At 40.4% G+C, this 17,690-nt stretch overlaps 1 protein-coding gene across 1 annotated transcript in view; it reads right to left on the bottom strand.

Annotated features, from left to right (window-relative positions):
- Window positions 1-12,989, bottom strand: part of CFAP36 (cilia and flagella associated protein 36) — a gene marked incomplete at its 5' end in the record, with an annotated part of 13,272 nt that extends 283 nt beyond the window's left edge. Inside the window, 8 exons of the mRNA XM_009640774.1 lie at window positions 1,416-1,571; window positions 2,009-2,175; window positions 6,801-6,930; window positions 8,833-8,884; window positions 9,824-9,911; window positions 10,883-10,997; window positions 11,912-12,013; window positions 12,930-12,989. Of these exons, the coding sequence (XP_009639069.1) occupies window positions 1,416-1,571; window positions 2,009-2,175; window positions 6,801-6,930; window positions 8,833-8,884; window positions 9,824-9,911; window positions 10,883-10,997; window positions 11,912-12,013; window positions 12,930-12,989 (870 nt within the window). The remainder of the gene's footprint in view (window positions 1-1,415; window positions 1,572-2,008; window positions 2,176-6,800; window positions 6,931-8,832; window positions 8,885-9,823; window positions 9,912-10,882; window positions 10,998-11,911; window positions 12,014-12,929) is intronic.
- Between the last annotated feature and the right edge of the window lie 4,701 nt (window positions 12,990-17,690).

The following is a 17,690-nucleotide window of genomic DNA, read 5'->3' on the forward strand; positions in this document are numbered from 1 at the left end:
CAGATTGTATTTAAAAAAAAAAAAAAAAAAAAAAAAAAAATTTAAAAAAAATTACTCCGTTTCTTAAGAAGTGGATCCCAGGCTGTGGACGACCGGCTCTTTGCCTCAGTCTGCCTTTTTTTTCCCCCGCTCTACCAACCTTATTGAGAGGAATAACCCCAAATTCAGCTAGTGCTGCTTAGGTGGTTTGAAGTTCCCCAGCCAACAGTATTTTTGGGCGCGTTCTGAGCGTACTAAAATGCTCAGCAACTCTGAAAAATACCCGAGGCAAGAGAAGGTCTGGTCTTGAGTGGATGCTCTGTCATGAAGAGTAGTGATTTTTTTTTAACCATAACTTATTTCATTTTTTGGGGAGGTTTTCTACTGGTTTCCTCATTTGTGTTGAGAGTTTTCAAGCATTTGACATAAATGTAGATCAGACCTACTTGTGGTAAATGCATTAAGTCAGATTAACCGCAAAAATGATTAACAAAAAAAAAAAGTAGTATGTTGTGGGGTTTTTTTTCTGCTGAAGACCCCTATATTGGTAGAGCTTTATCCTGTCTGGGTATTTTATGTCCATGCTTGCTTTCCCTGATAGGATTTACTTCTTTCTTTCCCAAACTAGGTTTTCTGTCATTGCTATAGTGCAAGGAATTTTTGTGATTGTAGTTGCTTAAGTTTAAAAGTCAAGGAATGTGTCTGTTAATTCACTAATTTTTAATTTACGCACATCTCTGAGCAGAGAACAGCCTTTGGACAAAAAAACCCACAAAGCCCTTGAGGACTGGGCCGCCAGCGGTACCTCTGCCAGTAATGCACCATGCGTGTCCTGTCCTATGCTTCCAACCCTCCCACAGACTTGTTCTTTTAGTATTGGAGGCAACCAGGTCAGCGACAGCAGCATCCACCCTTCGGAGTGCCTCGTCTTCCTAAGCTATCTTCATCATGTCACTTCTGTTCCAGCAGCTGATGGACAGAAATCAAGGATTCCTTCATTTGAAATAGGCACAAAACTCTCAAAGGAGAACAAAAGAACAGAGCAAGTTTGTTACCTCTGTAAAATAAGTCTTTGCAAAAGAAAAATGTTTTTCCCATTTCAGCTAGGAAGAAAAAAAAAAAATCCCAGGGATTTAAGGCAGCCCAAGCAGTAGGGCACAGCTGAGGAAGAAAAAGCAGCATTTTTGCCGTTCATAAACATAAATTCATCATGAGGATTTGATGATACTGAAGCAAGATAATGCTAACTTAATCACTAAGACTTCTAGCCTATCAGCTTCTGCAAAACCAGGGACTTGACAATACTTCCCCTCCACTTCCCCCACTCGTTGCTGTGCTCCTGCTACCATGTTCAGTGGCCACATTTACATCTTCACAGAAATCGCCCCTGCTTTCTGTAAAGTGGTCAGGACGATTAAAATGTTTGAACCCTTCACCTCTGTAGGAGACGATTCCTCTTCTTTCTGGTCCGTGGTCGTTGGTAACAGGACGTTATTCCTGGACTCCTTCTTTGTAGCCATCAGCATATCTCGTTTTTTCTTCAGGTAGTCCTCTCGTTGCTTCAGCTGCTGTTCTTCAAGTTCTGATAAATGCTGGAAACGTATATTTTTAAATACATTTTAAAATTAATTTTTGGTACATGTGTTATGTATTTGCGAGACAAAAACATTTACATCGTATTTGCCTCCGAAATTACTAGCTGAAAAAAAAATCCAAGCTGAAGCCTCAAGCCAGAGCTGGCTACTAAGAAACGATCACAGGCCAAAGGCCGAGTACTGAATTCTATTCTAGAACTAGAATGATGATCTGAACTTTATGCAAATTAAACGGGGGAATAGCATAAAACAGTGCTTGTGTGCTGGTTTAAAAAAAAAAAAAAAAAGTCCAAACCAAACCCACATGATTATAAGAATAAAAAAATATATATTTAAGCGTTATACTGTCTTAGAGCTTTACTCTAAATGTAATCCTGGCTTTTTGCATTCTAGTTCTATGTTTGGGGTTTTTTTCTTGTTTGTTTTAAACTTACAGGTCCTTTCATCCCAGCTTTTTGCGCTGTGTTTTCTGAACGTTTTCCAGCTGACTGTTTCTTGTCACCTTTCCCTTTGGTACAAGATGGCTGAGGTAAGCTTTCTGGGCCTTTCTGTAATGGTCGTACTGGTTTTAAGTCTTCCCTTGCAGATTTCCGAGATTCCTCTAAGCAGCAATTTTACATAGAAAACAATCAGAAAAGAACAGGAATATATCAAATAAAAACCAATTTGGTGTCCTTCCAATATTCAGATGTCTCTTCTGATGAAACAGAAAACTGAAAAATACCCCAAAATCACATTTCTCCCATTTTTATTAATAAGACTTTCTTTCAAAAGCCAGAGATGTTGTATGTGCACTACGAAAGCAATTAGATAATGCTTTATGCCGTAAGTACCTCTACTGCAATGAATTATAAACTGTCAAATGCTCACAACGTAATCTCCTACTCAGGCTTCCAGTACTCAGTTCATACTTGCAATTTGGGTCTTGGCAAGCCGAGCCCAGTCACCGGCAGCTTCTGAGGTGCCCTTTGGCCAACCCTAAGTACGAGTCTACGGGTTCAGCTTCCCGCTTCAGAGCAAAGAATCGGAACGTACTGCATTTAAGTGAATTGGATGGGAGAGGAGGGAAGCGAAGCTCAAGAGGCGCAGAGCTCCGTGCTGACACAGCTCTGTTACTCCTCTATGGAACCAACCCCTGGCATCTTCCACTCCCTGTCGAGTCCCTCGCCTTGTGCAAGACGACAGTCCTGCAGGACACCCTGTTGCTTTTCTTCTTGGACAAACACCGCCTGTGCTGATAAAGGACAGTAACCCTGTCCTGATTCCAGCTGCACCTTTCACATCTCTGCAGGCACCAGGGTTAGTTTTGCCTTGCATCCCACTGAACTCCATGGTGTCCAAGATGGCAACTTCTCAGAACGGCACTAAGACTTCCTACAGCTACTCCCGAGTAAGGTAAGCTGCTGCTCCTACTATACTTCTATTAAAAATGAAGATGCTTTTAACTGTTTTAAACATGCCTGGAAATCTCCATAAAGATGTGATAATACAGGTAATGAAATACCAATTTTACTGTGTTGAGTCAGTTTGAGTCTATCCGTAATACCCGAGTGGACACACGTAACTGAATGTAGGCGATTACGATTCTACAGTGCTGGATTTTTGGTGTCATGCGGAGAAATAGCTTGTGTGAGCATTAAGGTACAAGTACTCTCCTTGCTCTCTACGGGACAGATGGCAAAGCTGGCTCCGCTGAAGTCAGTGCAGGGTGAACACCACTCACTTGTTCCTTTAGGTTGCAGCAAGCAATATATATTTAGCTCTTCAACGTTGCTGCTTTCTTTAGTACAGAAAATTACAAGACACAAAATGGTGAAAAGGAGAGGAAATGTTACTCAAAGTATGGAAAACAAACCGGGACAGAAATGTAAAACAAAGGTCACACTGAGGAACTTGCATTTCAGTGAAATGTCTCGATGCTCCAAAGAAAGTCTTTTTGTGATGGATAAAAGTTCTTCGAGGCACTGTGAGAAGTCAAAGTTAACGCTGCTAGAAAAAATCCTCACACTGTCCTATTAAAAGGCAGGGAGGAAAAAACCCCAAAAAACAAAGGCAAAACGCACACACCGCATGCCAAATACCTACCCCATCACCAACATGATGATTGAGGAAAGCTACTTACCAGAAAGCAGCTCTCTGAAATGTGGTGTGTGTATGTAAGTTTACACTGTTGCGGTCCGTATCGCAAACACTCAAGCTGGAGCTGTTTGTGTCCTAGCAGTACCTGCAGATGTGAGCGTAGGACCCTGTGTCACTTAACCCACGAACCTGAAAAGATACTGAGAAGGGAAGGAGGGTGGATAGAGAACGTACAGATAGACAATGCAGCTCAAAGAATTACAGTTACTGGTACGTAACGGGTTTTCTCCTTTGAGAACTTGTCTATGTGTACATTGACACTCTGGGCAACTAAGCAACGTTCTTTTCCGTGTGGACAATTCCTTCAGAATCTTCTTGAAAGACAAGCAAGCACCCCGGACCGCTCCAGCAGACGCTGCATCCTTCGTATCCGCGTGATACATGCAGCTTGAGTGCAACTTTTGAAGTAGCTGCCCTGCAGGTATCTGGAAAGGGAAGCGTTCACCAAGAATGCTGGAAAGGTCGCTTGCGCTCTGAGGTGTCGAGCAGGACCTTTACTACGAAATTCACCCTTCTGATCGCTCCGTACTGCAACAAGTTGGGCAGCCAAAGTACAGGAGGAACGATTTTGCAAACTATTTGTAAGGGGCTCACCAAATGAAATTAAGAAATTAAGAAAATGAAGAACTCATTATACAGCGGAAAACTTTAAGGGGTCCACAGACTGAACTCTTGGGTCTCAAGGTGAAGGGGAAATAGCAAAAGACAATAAAACCACTGTGTATCTGAAGGAAGAGAAACGTACATCCAGACTGGAGGGAATGAAAAACAAAGAAAAAAGAAGTCCTTCCTTTTCCTGACTCCGAGAACTGGTTCATGCAAGGGCCGTGTTGCCAAGGCAGCCGATACTCCCCATGCATGGGATTCCTCCCCATGCTCAGGTCGAGAAAGGCGAGCTGTCCTGTTCCTCAGTAACACAGCCCTATGAGTGAGAACATGGAGCCAGGATCTGGTGGGCTGTGAGGGTCGGGGATCGACCGAGGTGAGGTGAGAGGAGAGCAGCTCTCCTGCCACTCTAGCACAAGCTGTCAGTGAAAAGTTCTTGCCATTTCTGTTCCCAGAGTTGTATCTGGCACCAAGAGGAAGCAAGTCAAGCAGAGGACGTGATCCCATTATCAGAGACGAACCTTCAGTTGGGAGCCCATGTTTTGGAAGCAGGCAATTAACAGCCTGGGCTGGAGGTCCTCGTTTCTGTGCAAGAAAGGGGTCTGGAAGATGATTCCCAGTACAGATTCTCCTTGATTTTTGCTGCCACTACACAAAACCACTTTTCTAAAAAATGATACTGGAAGATAAACCGTGACAAACTTTCTCATGTTTGAGAAATCAGCTATGCTGCCACAAGATGCCAGTTCGAAGGATGAAGATTTCCAAGGAGCTAAATGTTTTGTAGGCTTGTCTCTTCTTCGGCATTTAAAGAGCATGGGAATGCTCAGCACCAGCTGGGCAGACACTTGGACAGCACAGAATGGTTGTGCTCAGTGCCGAGAAGTCTTGACTCCTGAGCTCCAAGATCTCCTCTCTCTCAAGCACAGGAGTAAATCCTGCAGCCAGAGTATTTGCTAGGAATGTGCCTTCCTCCTGAAACAGAGGAAACAGCCGCTGCAGGACAGACATAATTTAGTGGGGCCATTACAAGGTGGTGCAACTACGCAAAAATAAAGAGGAGTAAAAGCAGGCTGGAAGAAAAGAATGTGAGTATACCTGCGGGCCTTCTGCATGCTTCTGAGGGCAGAAGGGAGAGAAAAGTTCAAATAAATGTAACAAAACCTCAGCAGAAGGACAGAAGGAATAAAGGCAGGCGCGGGGGGTGTGTTTCAAAGGTCAGTGACACAATTTATTCTTTAAGTTTCCTAATGTGAAAGATACTAACTCAGTTTAAAAGAAGAGAGGGTCCTACAACCACTTCATCTGTTAATGGTCATCAAATGAAAAAGCCGGGAGCAAGTATGCCCCAAAGGTACTACCAAGGCTAAAAGTATCCAGCTTAAGTGTCTGTGATATGACAACATCCAGTGTGAATGCATACAAAGACAAGTACTAGACACAGGAAAAATGTTAACTTAAAAGACAGCGCAGACTATCATTTCCCAAAGCTGGAATTATATTTGTGGGAGTGACCTTAGAATTTTTCACAAACTCGTAAGAGAGCCAATCCCACTGAGATGCAGCCTGGTTTTGAAGATCGCCTATGTATACCTATATACATAGACACGTGTGTGTATATACATACCTACCTACATGTATTTATGCTTCCTATCACCTAAGAATTTTCCTACCTTCCTGAACAGGTCAGCACCCTTGTGCTTTAGCTGCAACACAAACACACCAAGAGCACCTCCGTCACAACCAGTGATTTTTTTCTCCTCCATGTAAAGGCACTGGCTTGGTCAGGCTCTCAAGTAAATAACCATCTACAAAACAATCTGGACAATTTTCACTACGTAACTTGGGTAAAGTTCAAGACTACTTAGAAGAGCTCTCCTTGGTGTTGTTAAGTTGGTCAGTGTTACAATCCCACTCAAAAACAAAAATGTAAAATTGGAAAGATTAAAATGAGTAACAAAAATCTGAACCAAAGCCAGAAAGATTCAGTTTGGCGGTCTGACAATTCGGCTTGAATGAATCTTAACAGTTTAAGGTTGGTTCCTTCAGAGACGTTGGATTGCTATCAAGAAATGTTGTACAACTATAAATTAAACCTATAATGGCCACACACAGGGCAAGAAAGCATAACTTTGTAAGTAAATGATGCGTAGTTGCTTACAGGAAACTCACTGTTCTTAACAGTAATGGTGGCAGAAGCACAGTAAATGGAAAGATGAAAACTGCTGTTAGATTCCTGTATTTCTCCTCCAATTGGAGATCACTTACAACATCACTGAATTATAAACCAGCTCCGGTCGGAAAGCATTTCTGCAGGCCACCAGTCTGCAAATACCCTGCTCAGAGCAGGGCTAACTTCAAAGCTAGGATGGTTTACTCACAGCCTTATCCAGCCAAGTTCTTAAAATCCTGATACGAGTGGATAATTTGAAAAATACTATCATATAGCACACTCGGCATTGCATTTTCCCACAAAATTACCTGATGGAAGTTTTGGAGTTTCTTCAGAATCATCAGCTCCCTCAGTGGATTCTGTAACTTTTACAGCTTCTCTCGAATCTCCTGGAAAACTGTAGGTAACATCTGGTGATTGAAGTTTATTATCACGTGCCTTAAATTAAAAAACAAACAAAACCAAGCATTACATTTCCTGGCACTGTACTTCAGGCATTAAACTGTCAACAGAAAGAAAGCTCCCAAAAGAACTTTTGGTTAAAACTGTGTTGTTTACATTGCATTGTCAAAGTGAACAAAAGCAAACTACTTACGTTGTTTTACTAATAGGAAGGTTCTTACTGGCTTATAGTCGTAAGTGAGTATTTTTCATTTTAGTTCAAAACCTGTTCCCTGAGCAACAATCAGAATTTAGAATGTTAGGTAATTTAGTATTTTGTTTCCCAGCTACAAACAGGTTAACAGGGGTTTTTTTTGCCACACTTTGCCTGTGACTTTCAGGCAGACCTCTGTCCACCAGAAAAATACAATACAGTAAGAGAACCAGGAACATCCACCGAAGTAACCACAGAAACAGAGAAATAATCAGCCGAATGGAAACAACGGGTCTAGATAATCTCTGGCTCTATTGTTTTACTTCTATGCTTGTCTGGGAAATCTTGACAACGCAACCCACCTCTTAAAATTGCAAAGCCAGCTGGGATTTGCCCAGAAAATGTCTACAATGTTCATCAACCATCTAATTCGTATCAGAACCCCACAGCGTTCATCAAACTATTGAATTATTTTGTTTTAAAACATTCTCTAACAAAACCGTATTACTGAACAATTAACTGTCACCTGCGCCATCCAGGTGAACTTGACTGGGGCCTCTGTAATCTGGCTTGTTTGTCAAGAATATTGATATTCTTGGCTGGTCTATAAAGGTTTGGATAAGCCTGCATCTTAATACAGCCTGAATTCTTAAAATGAGCCAAACCTTGAGTTTCCAGGTTGTTTTGTAAGAAATCAAATAGAACAGGTGACTCATTTCCTGAAGTCTATCACTGTAATATGGGAAAGAAGAGTTTTGTCATCACTTTTCTACAGTGTCAGGCCCTGGGAGAGAGGTTTAATTTGGAAGAATATCCCAACTGTTTAGGACTTGCATTCAGTAGCATAGCTGTCAACTGCAGCTACGGTGGGTTTGAACTGGGGAATAGGATTGGAAATCAAGCGTTGACTTCTGTGGTAGTTGCATTTGGTCTCTGGGTGGTTTCTTTGTCAGTTCAGGCTGAAGAAAACAGTGCTTTCTCTCTTCAAATTTAGTATGCTCAATTTTCTAATGACAGAAGAGAATAGAAGAGCGATTCTGCTCCCTTTTGATACAGCCTACAATTCCAGCTATTTTCGTACATTTTCTCAGTGAAGGGGAGGTTTATTGCCACGATTCCACTGTAGAGGATTTCAATTCCAATTTGTTTCTCAGTTGCTGAACGACTGGCAATTTAGCCAGTCCCCCTTTTACATTCAATTACCTTTCTACATCGTGTACTCTGATGGAGACCAAGCGATGGTCTAACGTGGAGAGGATTTCTGGTTCCTGGCGATTAGGTTCTAGCAGTATTGTGCAGACTTAACGAGTAACTATGCTGTCTATAAAGTGATCCTTAAAATTCCTGAAGGATTATGAATGCTGTTATCTCTAAGGAGCTTATACTTTGAAGTCTCTTTGATCTTGACAGTATTAGTAATTCAGATGTTCTCTGAATCTGAAAGGTTGACATCCGTTACCAGGATTTTAGAATTCAGGAGAGAATACGCTTATCATATGAGCTCCACCAAATGTCCCATGGTTAATGGTATCATGTATAGCACTAGCGTCGGTGATACCATCAAGAAAGACGCAAACAGAACAGACCTTTCAAAGAGAAACGTCAGTGAGACCTTCCCGACAGACCTTGGGTTTGCTTAGGATGGTACGCGTCACCTTAAAGTGACACAGTCGACACCCAGGACAGGAATATCAGAGTGTTTCTTAATCATCAACATAACTCATCCAGAAAGGTAAGGTACTCACTACTTCGGTCCTCTTTCTTTCTTGCTCCATTTCATATTCTTCCTTAGATTTTCTGGAACACAAAATACAAGTAAATACTCAAAACTTCTTTAGTATTAGTGACTTTGAGGTAAATTTAGCACTGCTTAAATATTTGAGGACTATCAAAACAATTACAAGATACTATGAATTTATTGGTATCCAAAATACTTCCATGACTTAAATGAAAATGCACTCTTAATAGAAATAAATAATTATGATAAACACAACAGAACCCACCATCCTCAGTCTGTCTTTCCCTGTGCAAAAATAATTGCGTAAGAATTTCCAGGGTTTATCTATCCCTTGTTTGATTGGCTCGTTTAAGGACAGGAAGGGAAGTATTTCCAGAATACAGAGGGAAAATAGCGTAATTTAATATAATGTGAATGGATTAATCTGCTATTGTTTGTTTAAGATTATGTTTTTATATATATGTGAACTGGGAGTGGAGGAGAATCTATAGAAGCTGTATCAGTCCACACACACCTTCTTAGATCATAGCAACACTCACTGAACACAACTAAGAAGGAAGCTGTAGAACAGAATAAAGCCTACTGCAAAAGCAGAATTTGCTTTTCCCAGGCTTTAATGTGTGGGGTGTTCCCTGAATGGATTACAGCTAGCGTGCCCCTATTGTCCAGAGGCATCTAGCCAGGTCTAACTTTAGGTCTACTTGGAGACTCAGGGGAGAATGGAAATGATGGGGGTCTTAAAAAGTTGCACATTGTTCCATGCACCACCAAGACAGTTCACCATGGTGGAGCAGTTAGCTCTCAGTCTTTAAATAATCCTGATCACACCCACTGTCTAGCACCACCCATTTTCTCTTAGGTAGGATTTTGACAAGGACATTCATGTCATCTGTAAGATGAAGGCAGTTTCCTGGAAAAGGCTGGACGAGTTAGGTCCTACATACCTTTATTTCTTACTTTAAAATAATGTATGAAGTAGGACTGATTCATTTTTTTACCTTAGAACCTCCCTCAGTATTTTCATTTCTTCTTGTTCAATTTCACTGAATACATCAGAACCCTCTGTCAAACAGTCGGGCAACACACCTATTGAAAAACATGGCAAAACTTATCCGTTACTCTAAAGAAAATTGTTTTGTACCTCATTTTGGTATCATTCTTCAGGCAGAGTAGAGAAAGAACCCACCCCATCTAATTCTTCCTCTCTGTAACTGTTCCCAAAAAGATTCTAGATCCTGGGCATCAAGTTGCTAGTAGCAAAAAGGCAAAGGTTTCTGAACTACGGAATTTTTGACATCTAAGGGTAAAGCATAAGCCATACTCTGCATTGACCATTATATGGCATTCCCTATAGACTGCAATTCAGCCATGGCTAGCGGGACCGCTTTCAAATTTAGCTGTGATATGAAAGCTGAAACGCAAAAATCCTTCTCTGAAAAGCATGCATGCAGTAAGAAGACAAAACAAAATGGTAAAACTAAAGACATGGAAGAAAGGAGCGGGTAGATGAAAATCCTTTCAGAAACATCAACAGAGCAGCAAAGTTGGGTATAAATTATTTTCTCATCTTTAAAAGCGTGCCTGTATTAGCACGATGAAGGCCGTAACTTCTGCCTTCTATATGGATTTTTCATGTGCAACTGTACAGAGTGAATCGTGAAGTAAGCATGGCAGACAGAACAGCGTCATTGCTATGCAAGTAGCATAATTCAAACTATCGATACTATCATTTTTGATGAAATAATTGCTTTAACACTCAAAATTACCACCAAAATTCTTTAACAAAAAAACTAAGTCAGGTTTCACAGGAAAACTTAAGACGAACAGAACTGAAAAAATCTGTTAACTTAAAAAGGAATATAGCTGCCACGGAGAATATAAGCCAAGGACTAAGTATGGAATTCCTAGACCCAGTAAAATCAACAGAATCTTTTCCATTAACTTGAACTGGAACTAAACCAGCAATTTGATGCTCATTTATGAACGGATTACACAGTCATCAAATGAACACTGAAAAGATGAAAAGAAGTGAACCTCCCCCATTTACCACTTCTTACCATTTCTTTCTTTAATGATTCTAATAGCTTGCAATTGCATTTCAATATTTTTCTGTACCATCATTTTTTTAAATAGTCTAAAATCTTCTGCTGCCAACACTGTTTGCAAAATGGCCTGTGGGAGGAAAGATATGCACAGAATTAAAAACCCGAGAGAAATCACAACCGTCTCAGTCTGCTTGAAATTACACTGGGATTTAAATTCTATGGAGCATGTTTTTAATAATTATATTTCATTCTCCTAGCTATCTGTTTTTCCAGCCGTACAAGTTGAGCTAGTAGTCAAGAAAAGAATTTGATGGCTCATGTCTTTAGATCAACACATCTACAATAATATTATCACAAAACCTGGAGGGTTTCCCAGTGTAAGTTTACAACTGCAATTCATTTGACTTCCTGAACAAATGCGTAAGCTCGAGTGAGGAATGTGCACTCTGAAGTTGCTTGTTACACATCTGGGGGGAGGCATGTCAGCAAAGACCCATTTAAACTGGCAGCAAAAGCTCCCGCTCCTCTGCCCAATATACCCGAGACAATTCGGAAGGATACCTTTGAGCAGGTGAAGGGCTGCCTGACCATGCCTTGTCTGCTCAGGGCCAGCATTTGCCGTACAGATTTTACTGTTTTGTTTTATTATAAAATCAGAGGAAAACATCTTCTATTTTATGGAACATGTCTATTGTTTTAATCTCTGTCTGCTACTGTAAAGAGACTGAAGACTAACATAAAGCTGACAAATACCCAAATAAAGGTGGCAGAAGCACCCTAAGCTTAGAGGTTTGTTTTGGAAAATACAAAGCATAGAAGACGACTCCCAAAAGGTATCTGACACCACACAGATACCCATCATTATTTTCAAGACAGGCATTTTTCTGGTCAAAGTTCATAACATAAACAAACACATTGCGTTTTAGAAAATTACAGTTTTAACAAGAAAATTTTTCAAAGTTTCATCTCCACCCCGCTATATGAGTGAAAACAGGAAGCTAAAAATTAAATCTATATATTCCTAAACAAAGGAAAATTTACCTGCGAAGTGTGTGTCTTTGCAAGAGGAGATGAGAAAGCTTGCTGAAATTTCTCTTCATTAATTCCAACTTCTTTAAGATAGTCTTCTAATAATTTTTCAACCTGTGAGAAAGTATAAGCCTTACTAAGAGGTTTTTCACTAAGGATAATATGATTTTTTTTGTAATTGTATATTCTTTTTTGCTGACATTGTATTTTTTAAACTCAAAGGAAAATCATTGCAATAGTATAAATTATTTTTCTGATATGTCAGGCTTTATTTAATTTCAGTTCAAAATAAGCATTTTTATGGCTAAATTTGATTACTATTTAATTTAGCATCTCCAATTTCCAAGCATCTCACCTTTCAACCTCTTCCCCAGACTCCTGGCTAGTATTCCTCCTCATTTTTTGCCCTGTAGGTAAAAGGCTTTTTGCCAGTCTGGATGCCTGAAACCCTTCGGGGTCAGAGCAAAAATGGATGTTGGTCAGTATTTATTCAACTGATGCTTTAACATCAAATTATTACCAAGCCTTGTTACAGAAAAATATTTTAGAAATCTGTGGGCATTGGCTTATAGGTATTTTAAGCATGCTCCAAAAATCTCCTGTAGTTTTTTTTCTGATAATTGAAAGTTAATTCAAAAGATTTACCAGACTCATTAGTGAAAAAAATACAAGTTATACATGTTCTTAGACATCGTGCTCTTTGTTATTTTAACTTGACAGAAAATATGAACATCATCAAGCTTGTAAGTACCACATTTTAGCTAGCGGATATATTAATTTTAATGAAAAATATGTAACAGCATAAAAGATATGACTGTGTGTTAAAGCTTCTTTTCTATGTGTCTGGTGTTTAAGCATAAAAATCCATATGACAACTATGACTTAGGATTTCTAAATAACACTTGTAACAGGCAATATTAGAAAAGTCTACATAATAAGGATAACACAATTAGAAGTTCATCTAAATACTACTTCAATATTTTAAATTCTGTTTCTTGGAAATCTACCACAAATAGTGGATAATGCTCACCAGAGCTTGGTACTCCTGATAAATTTCTGTGTAAGACAACTTGCTTTCTTCTTCATCATCAAAAACTGTGGAAAAAAAAACAAAACAAAAACACGCATACGTTTTGGAGTTAGTGAACACACCACAAATTAACTTATGCCTTAAAGAGAAAGATTAACCTTTACAAGGTAATAGGTTTAATCATACGAAAATTTAGACCATGACTGATAATAATAATAATAATAATAATAATAATAATAATAATAATAATAATGTATTTCTCCACACATTCAGCAGGCTAAGCATGTACTCTTGGTAATTTAATGTAATTACATTTCATAATTTAATACTGGGAAAACGCATCTTCACAAGAGAAGCAGATTTCTAAGCAAGTTGAGGATTCAGCAGATATGTACGCTAAAAAGATTTAATATAAGAACTACCATATGAACTTGTGTAAGGTTGTTCTAAGATGGCAGACGACATACATAAAGCAGGAAATTTCTCTCTCTCCATGTATTTATGTGGAGGATGTATTAACGACTTAACCCAAATTTTTTAAAATGCCATTCATTTAGCGAGAAGACAAGGTGATGCAGGAAAATGAGAGCCTGCCTGCATAAAACCAGATAAGCCCAAAGAGGGAATCTGCTTCAGGTAAGTTATTTTTTTAGTTATATTTATCCTGATTTAGACAAAATGGGCATCTGTATAGCATAGGCCGTATTAATCATATTCATATAAGTTCATATTAAGAACTCTTGACTGGAAATACCAAGCTAATGATTTCTACACTGCAGAAAATATGGAAGAAACAGAAAATAAGAGAAACTGAAAACTAGGGTTTGGGGTTTTTTAATTTCCATTTTTATCATGTCAGCAAGGAACAGAGGTAATGTAAAACCTAGCAATTAAAGCAGAGGCTTAGAAATAAGACGTCCTCAATCCCCTTCAAGATTAGCCACTATATGTTGGACAAGTCACTTCCCATGTGCATGCTTTGAAGTCATTTGAAGAGTGGGAATTCTGCTTAAACTGGTGAATGAGTGTGATTTATTCTTCCTAATATATATGACATCTCTGATGGATGTGCACAGAATTAGTATAACTTTCACACAAATTTAGAGTGACTTTTAGAAAGCGTCATTTCCCAGCTGTGACAGCCCCGGGGCAACATTGCTCTGAACCTTGATAAGGTGTGATGCAAGATGGCTGTTCCTAAACCAGAAAGTACTTGCATCACTTTCTAACACCTTACAGCAATGCAGTGATAGAAATCTAATCAAACAGTTCAGGCCCTCTAAATAAGCAAGGGAAACTTGCTTTTTAAATTACATAATCTGGAAAACCAACACTTGCTTTTGTTTCATTCTTGCACAAGGGAAATTTTTTTTAATGGATTAAAAAAAAAAAAAAAGCTTTAAAATGTCTAGGAATAAACAGAATCAATTCAAATGCTAGAAAAAGTACTATAAATCTTACTCTCAAAAAATGCAGCTCCTGTGGTGACCACCATATTACCAAACCCAAAAGGGTGAAGACACTTAACTGCCTCTATTGTCTTCAGCATCTCCTCCCCTCTGGGGGATCTCCCTTAAGCCTCTTGCAGACCCCAACCTTTGTCTTAGTGTCTCTGTTCCCTTCTACCTCCTCCTGTTCCTTCCTGCCCTGGGCACCCGAAGGAGGGGTGACACCGGGATGTCACTCGTCAGTCAGCGTCCGTGCCAACAGCTCGCCTCACACTGCCAAGGGGATGCTTCCAAGCCCTCCTCCTCCTCCTCCCACAGCTGCAGGACCACGTGGAAAGCAGAGTGGAAAGCCTGCACAAACTGCTCTCTGTTCTCAGGCTCTGAACAAAAAGAGGATGAAGTTCACTGCCAAGTAAAGCAAGCTGCAGTCAGCATCTCCTCCGAGTTAAGTGGCATTAAGGAGTACTTTGAATGGAGACCTTGGATTTTCTTGAGTCAGGGCTCCTAAATCATGTAGTCATTATTTTCCTTAAGATTTTTGGCACAGTTTTTTGGTTGCCCAACAGGAACAAAGATCTGAAGAACCACCATATCAAGATAAGCTAGGGGACCCTGATATCCTGGGAGACACACTCATCATTTTCCTGTTAAAACTGAAAATCTTTGCTAGGACCCCTCAAAAGGGATGAGTGCTAAGTCAAGTTTGAGTTCTCCCTGCTAGACTGAGCCACTGACTCATTTTACCTCGCAGACAAGAGCTGGTAAGGACTCCTGAGGGAACTCTTCTCCTTCTCCCCCAGTCCTCACTGACTGGTGAGGCAGCTCTGCGCTGGGAGGGAAGGGGTACACAGGCAACAATATCTGTTTATGCCTTCTGTACCTTGTCTTTACCTTCTGGTGCTCAGAACTATGATCAAGCTTATCAATTATACAAAGTGATGTTTCAATTAATACCTTGGAGCATCTCAATAAAACTGAAAAGCCCTCTCGCCTTATATACATACCCATGGATTTAACTTCAGTTTCACAGTCATGTAAAAGGAAACTAATCAAGCCATGAGAAATGAATCAAGTCCCCAGAGAGAGGGAGAGAGACAAAACAAACAAACAATTAAAAACAGACAGAAAACCATTAGGATCATTTATAAGTTGAAGTGCAAGGACTTGGCTTAAGTAACTATACTTCCAAAATAAATTCTTTACCTACCAATTACCAAAACTCAAATTCTATTCTTGAGGAATCACAGATTATGGTCAGTTAATCAAAATGTTGCTAGTTTGCTTGTTCAGCCCCAAGACTAAATGTTTTGAGAACTAAAAGAATTCTGTCCTGACAAAATACCTCAGGAACAAGAACAGCGATGGAATCAGCACAGTACACTTCCAGAAAGGAAAAGCAAATAGCACAGACACCTGCAGCTGAAACTCCCAGTTTCTTTAAGTGTGCTTCTTAGCAACCCTAGCATTGCAGTAACACTTCTTTAGCCTTTTCTTGTTTCTCAATAGCTTCTGGGAGTTGTCCAACAGCACTCTGTAGCACAAATGATACCTTGGAAGATCATTTACTGCAAGTGGTTTCTCTACTTTGTTCCTCCAATTTATGTAGAAACAAACTGGCAGGAAGCGACCATTATACAAGCCTGCCTTACACTACGTGGGAATTTACAGAGGTTCCATAAATCTTCTTACTGCCAGTAAATTCCCCTCAACCTTCTGAGGAGACATCATTGCCCCAGAGAGGGATAATCAATTGCCCTGATTCCTAAACCTAGACCCTTTGCATGACAATCAAAATGCTTGACTGCCCTCAAGTTCAGGCAGACTTACCAAGAGAAAATGCCTATCCTAGATTTCTCTTGCTTTCTAGCTGCGAAGACTCTAGCAGTGGTACCTTTCTCATTACCAAGTAGGCTAGGGAAAGGTGTCCATGCGATCACCTTGCCTCATGCAAAGCTTGGGAAGGGCAGAAACAATTCAGGATAACTTAGAAGCCACTTGTTTAGAAGCTATGATCTGAATCAGAGGTGCATCTGTTTTGCTGAAGATGGAGTAAACCCCAAGAAGAACGACTGCCCAACAAAAAGACAAGACCGGTCCCGCTGAGGCAAGCCATTACAGAAGCTGTTCTGGAGCCCACAGCGGGCTGGACGGGAAGAAGCAAGCAGGCAGAATAGAGCTTGATGTTAGTAAGTCCCTAGAAATAAACTGTATTTGGGAGCCTTACTTTCACGACTTCATGTATTTTAAAGTTAAAATTATTAATGAACCCTACGTCCTGTCAGGTGATACTAAAGGAACAGATTTTATTCATGGGAGCCCCAGAACATCATCCTGAATTAGTCTACGGCAACGTGCTTTAATACTTCTCACGTGAGAATGCCTGCAGGCTGGATCATGGGTTACCATGTTCTCAAACACTTTTTTTTTCCCAATAATCACAGAAGAAAGCTTCCTTCTTTCTAAAGGACTTAAGCAATGCTTTCAGACTTGCCCAAATTGTAATTATTTTGCTACCATAAGGATCCAGGCGTTCTTTGGCAGCAGAAAATCTGTTCTGCAAGTGGCGGAACTAATTTAACCAAATTTCTACTGCAGAAAGTCTATGTCCTCCTTTCCTCACTACGTATGTACATCTATATGGGTCTCCTCAGGCACCTCCACAGGGAGCCACAGACCCATCTCAGCCCCCTCTTGCTGCCTATACTTCCAGTTTACCCAGGGCATTCCCCAGATTATTCCATGATTCCCTCAGGTCTTTCTTCAGGAAGAAAAGGAAGTTTAACCAGAGTTGCTTCTGAGCTAAACTCATGCACAAGACCGCCTACAAATATAACCAATAACCACTGATTTTTTAGTGCTATCATTTTTTGAGAGGTACTAACTTACGGTTTCTCATCTCTTAACTGCCAACATTCACAAAACTGCAGGAATTTAACTTCGGGCCTCCTACTTGCCCATCCTGCTGGCCAGACAGCTATTTTAATTGTCCTGTGCAGTTTCCAAGGAAAAATGCCTAGCTATGGAAACGTATTAAAGGCTTCCAACTGTTTTGTAGCCACGTCAGGGTATTACACGCAGCGGAACGAAGAACTCGCTTGGGTGTCGTGCTGTAAGCTCATGCCCTAATCCCCTGTATGAGCTAATGAATGCAAATTGCCACATGGCAAAAACCGGCTTGCTCGGGGGAGACCGCCTTTCCCAGGGTCCCTCCACCTCCCCAAAACCGGTGCCGAAGTGCAGACGGTGGCTGTGCAAAACCCGACCACCCTTCAGCGGGGATTGCTCTCGAAGGGCGCCCGCGGGGACCGTCACG

This window comes from Egretta garzetta, unplaced genomic scaffold, assembly GCF_000687185.1.
Source record: "Egretta garzetta isolate BGI_Z169 unplaced genomic scaffold, ASM68718v1 scaffold200, whole genome shotgun sequence".
Lineage (NCBI taxonomy): Eukaryota > Metazoa > Chordata > Aves > Pelecaniformes > Ardeidae > Egretta > Egretta garzetta.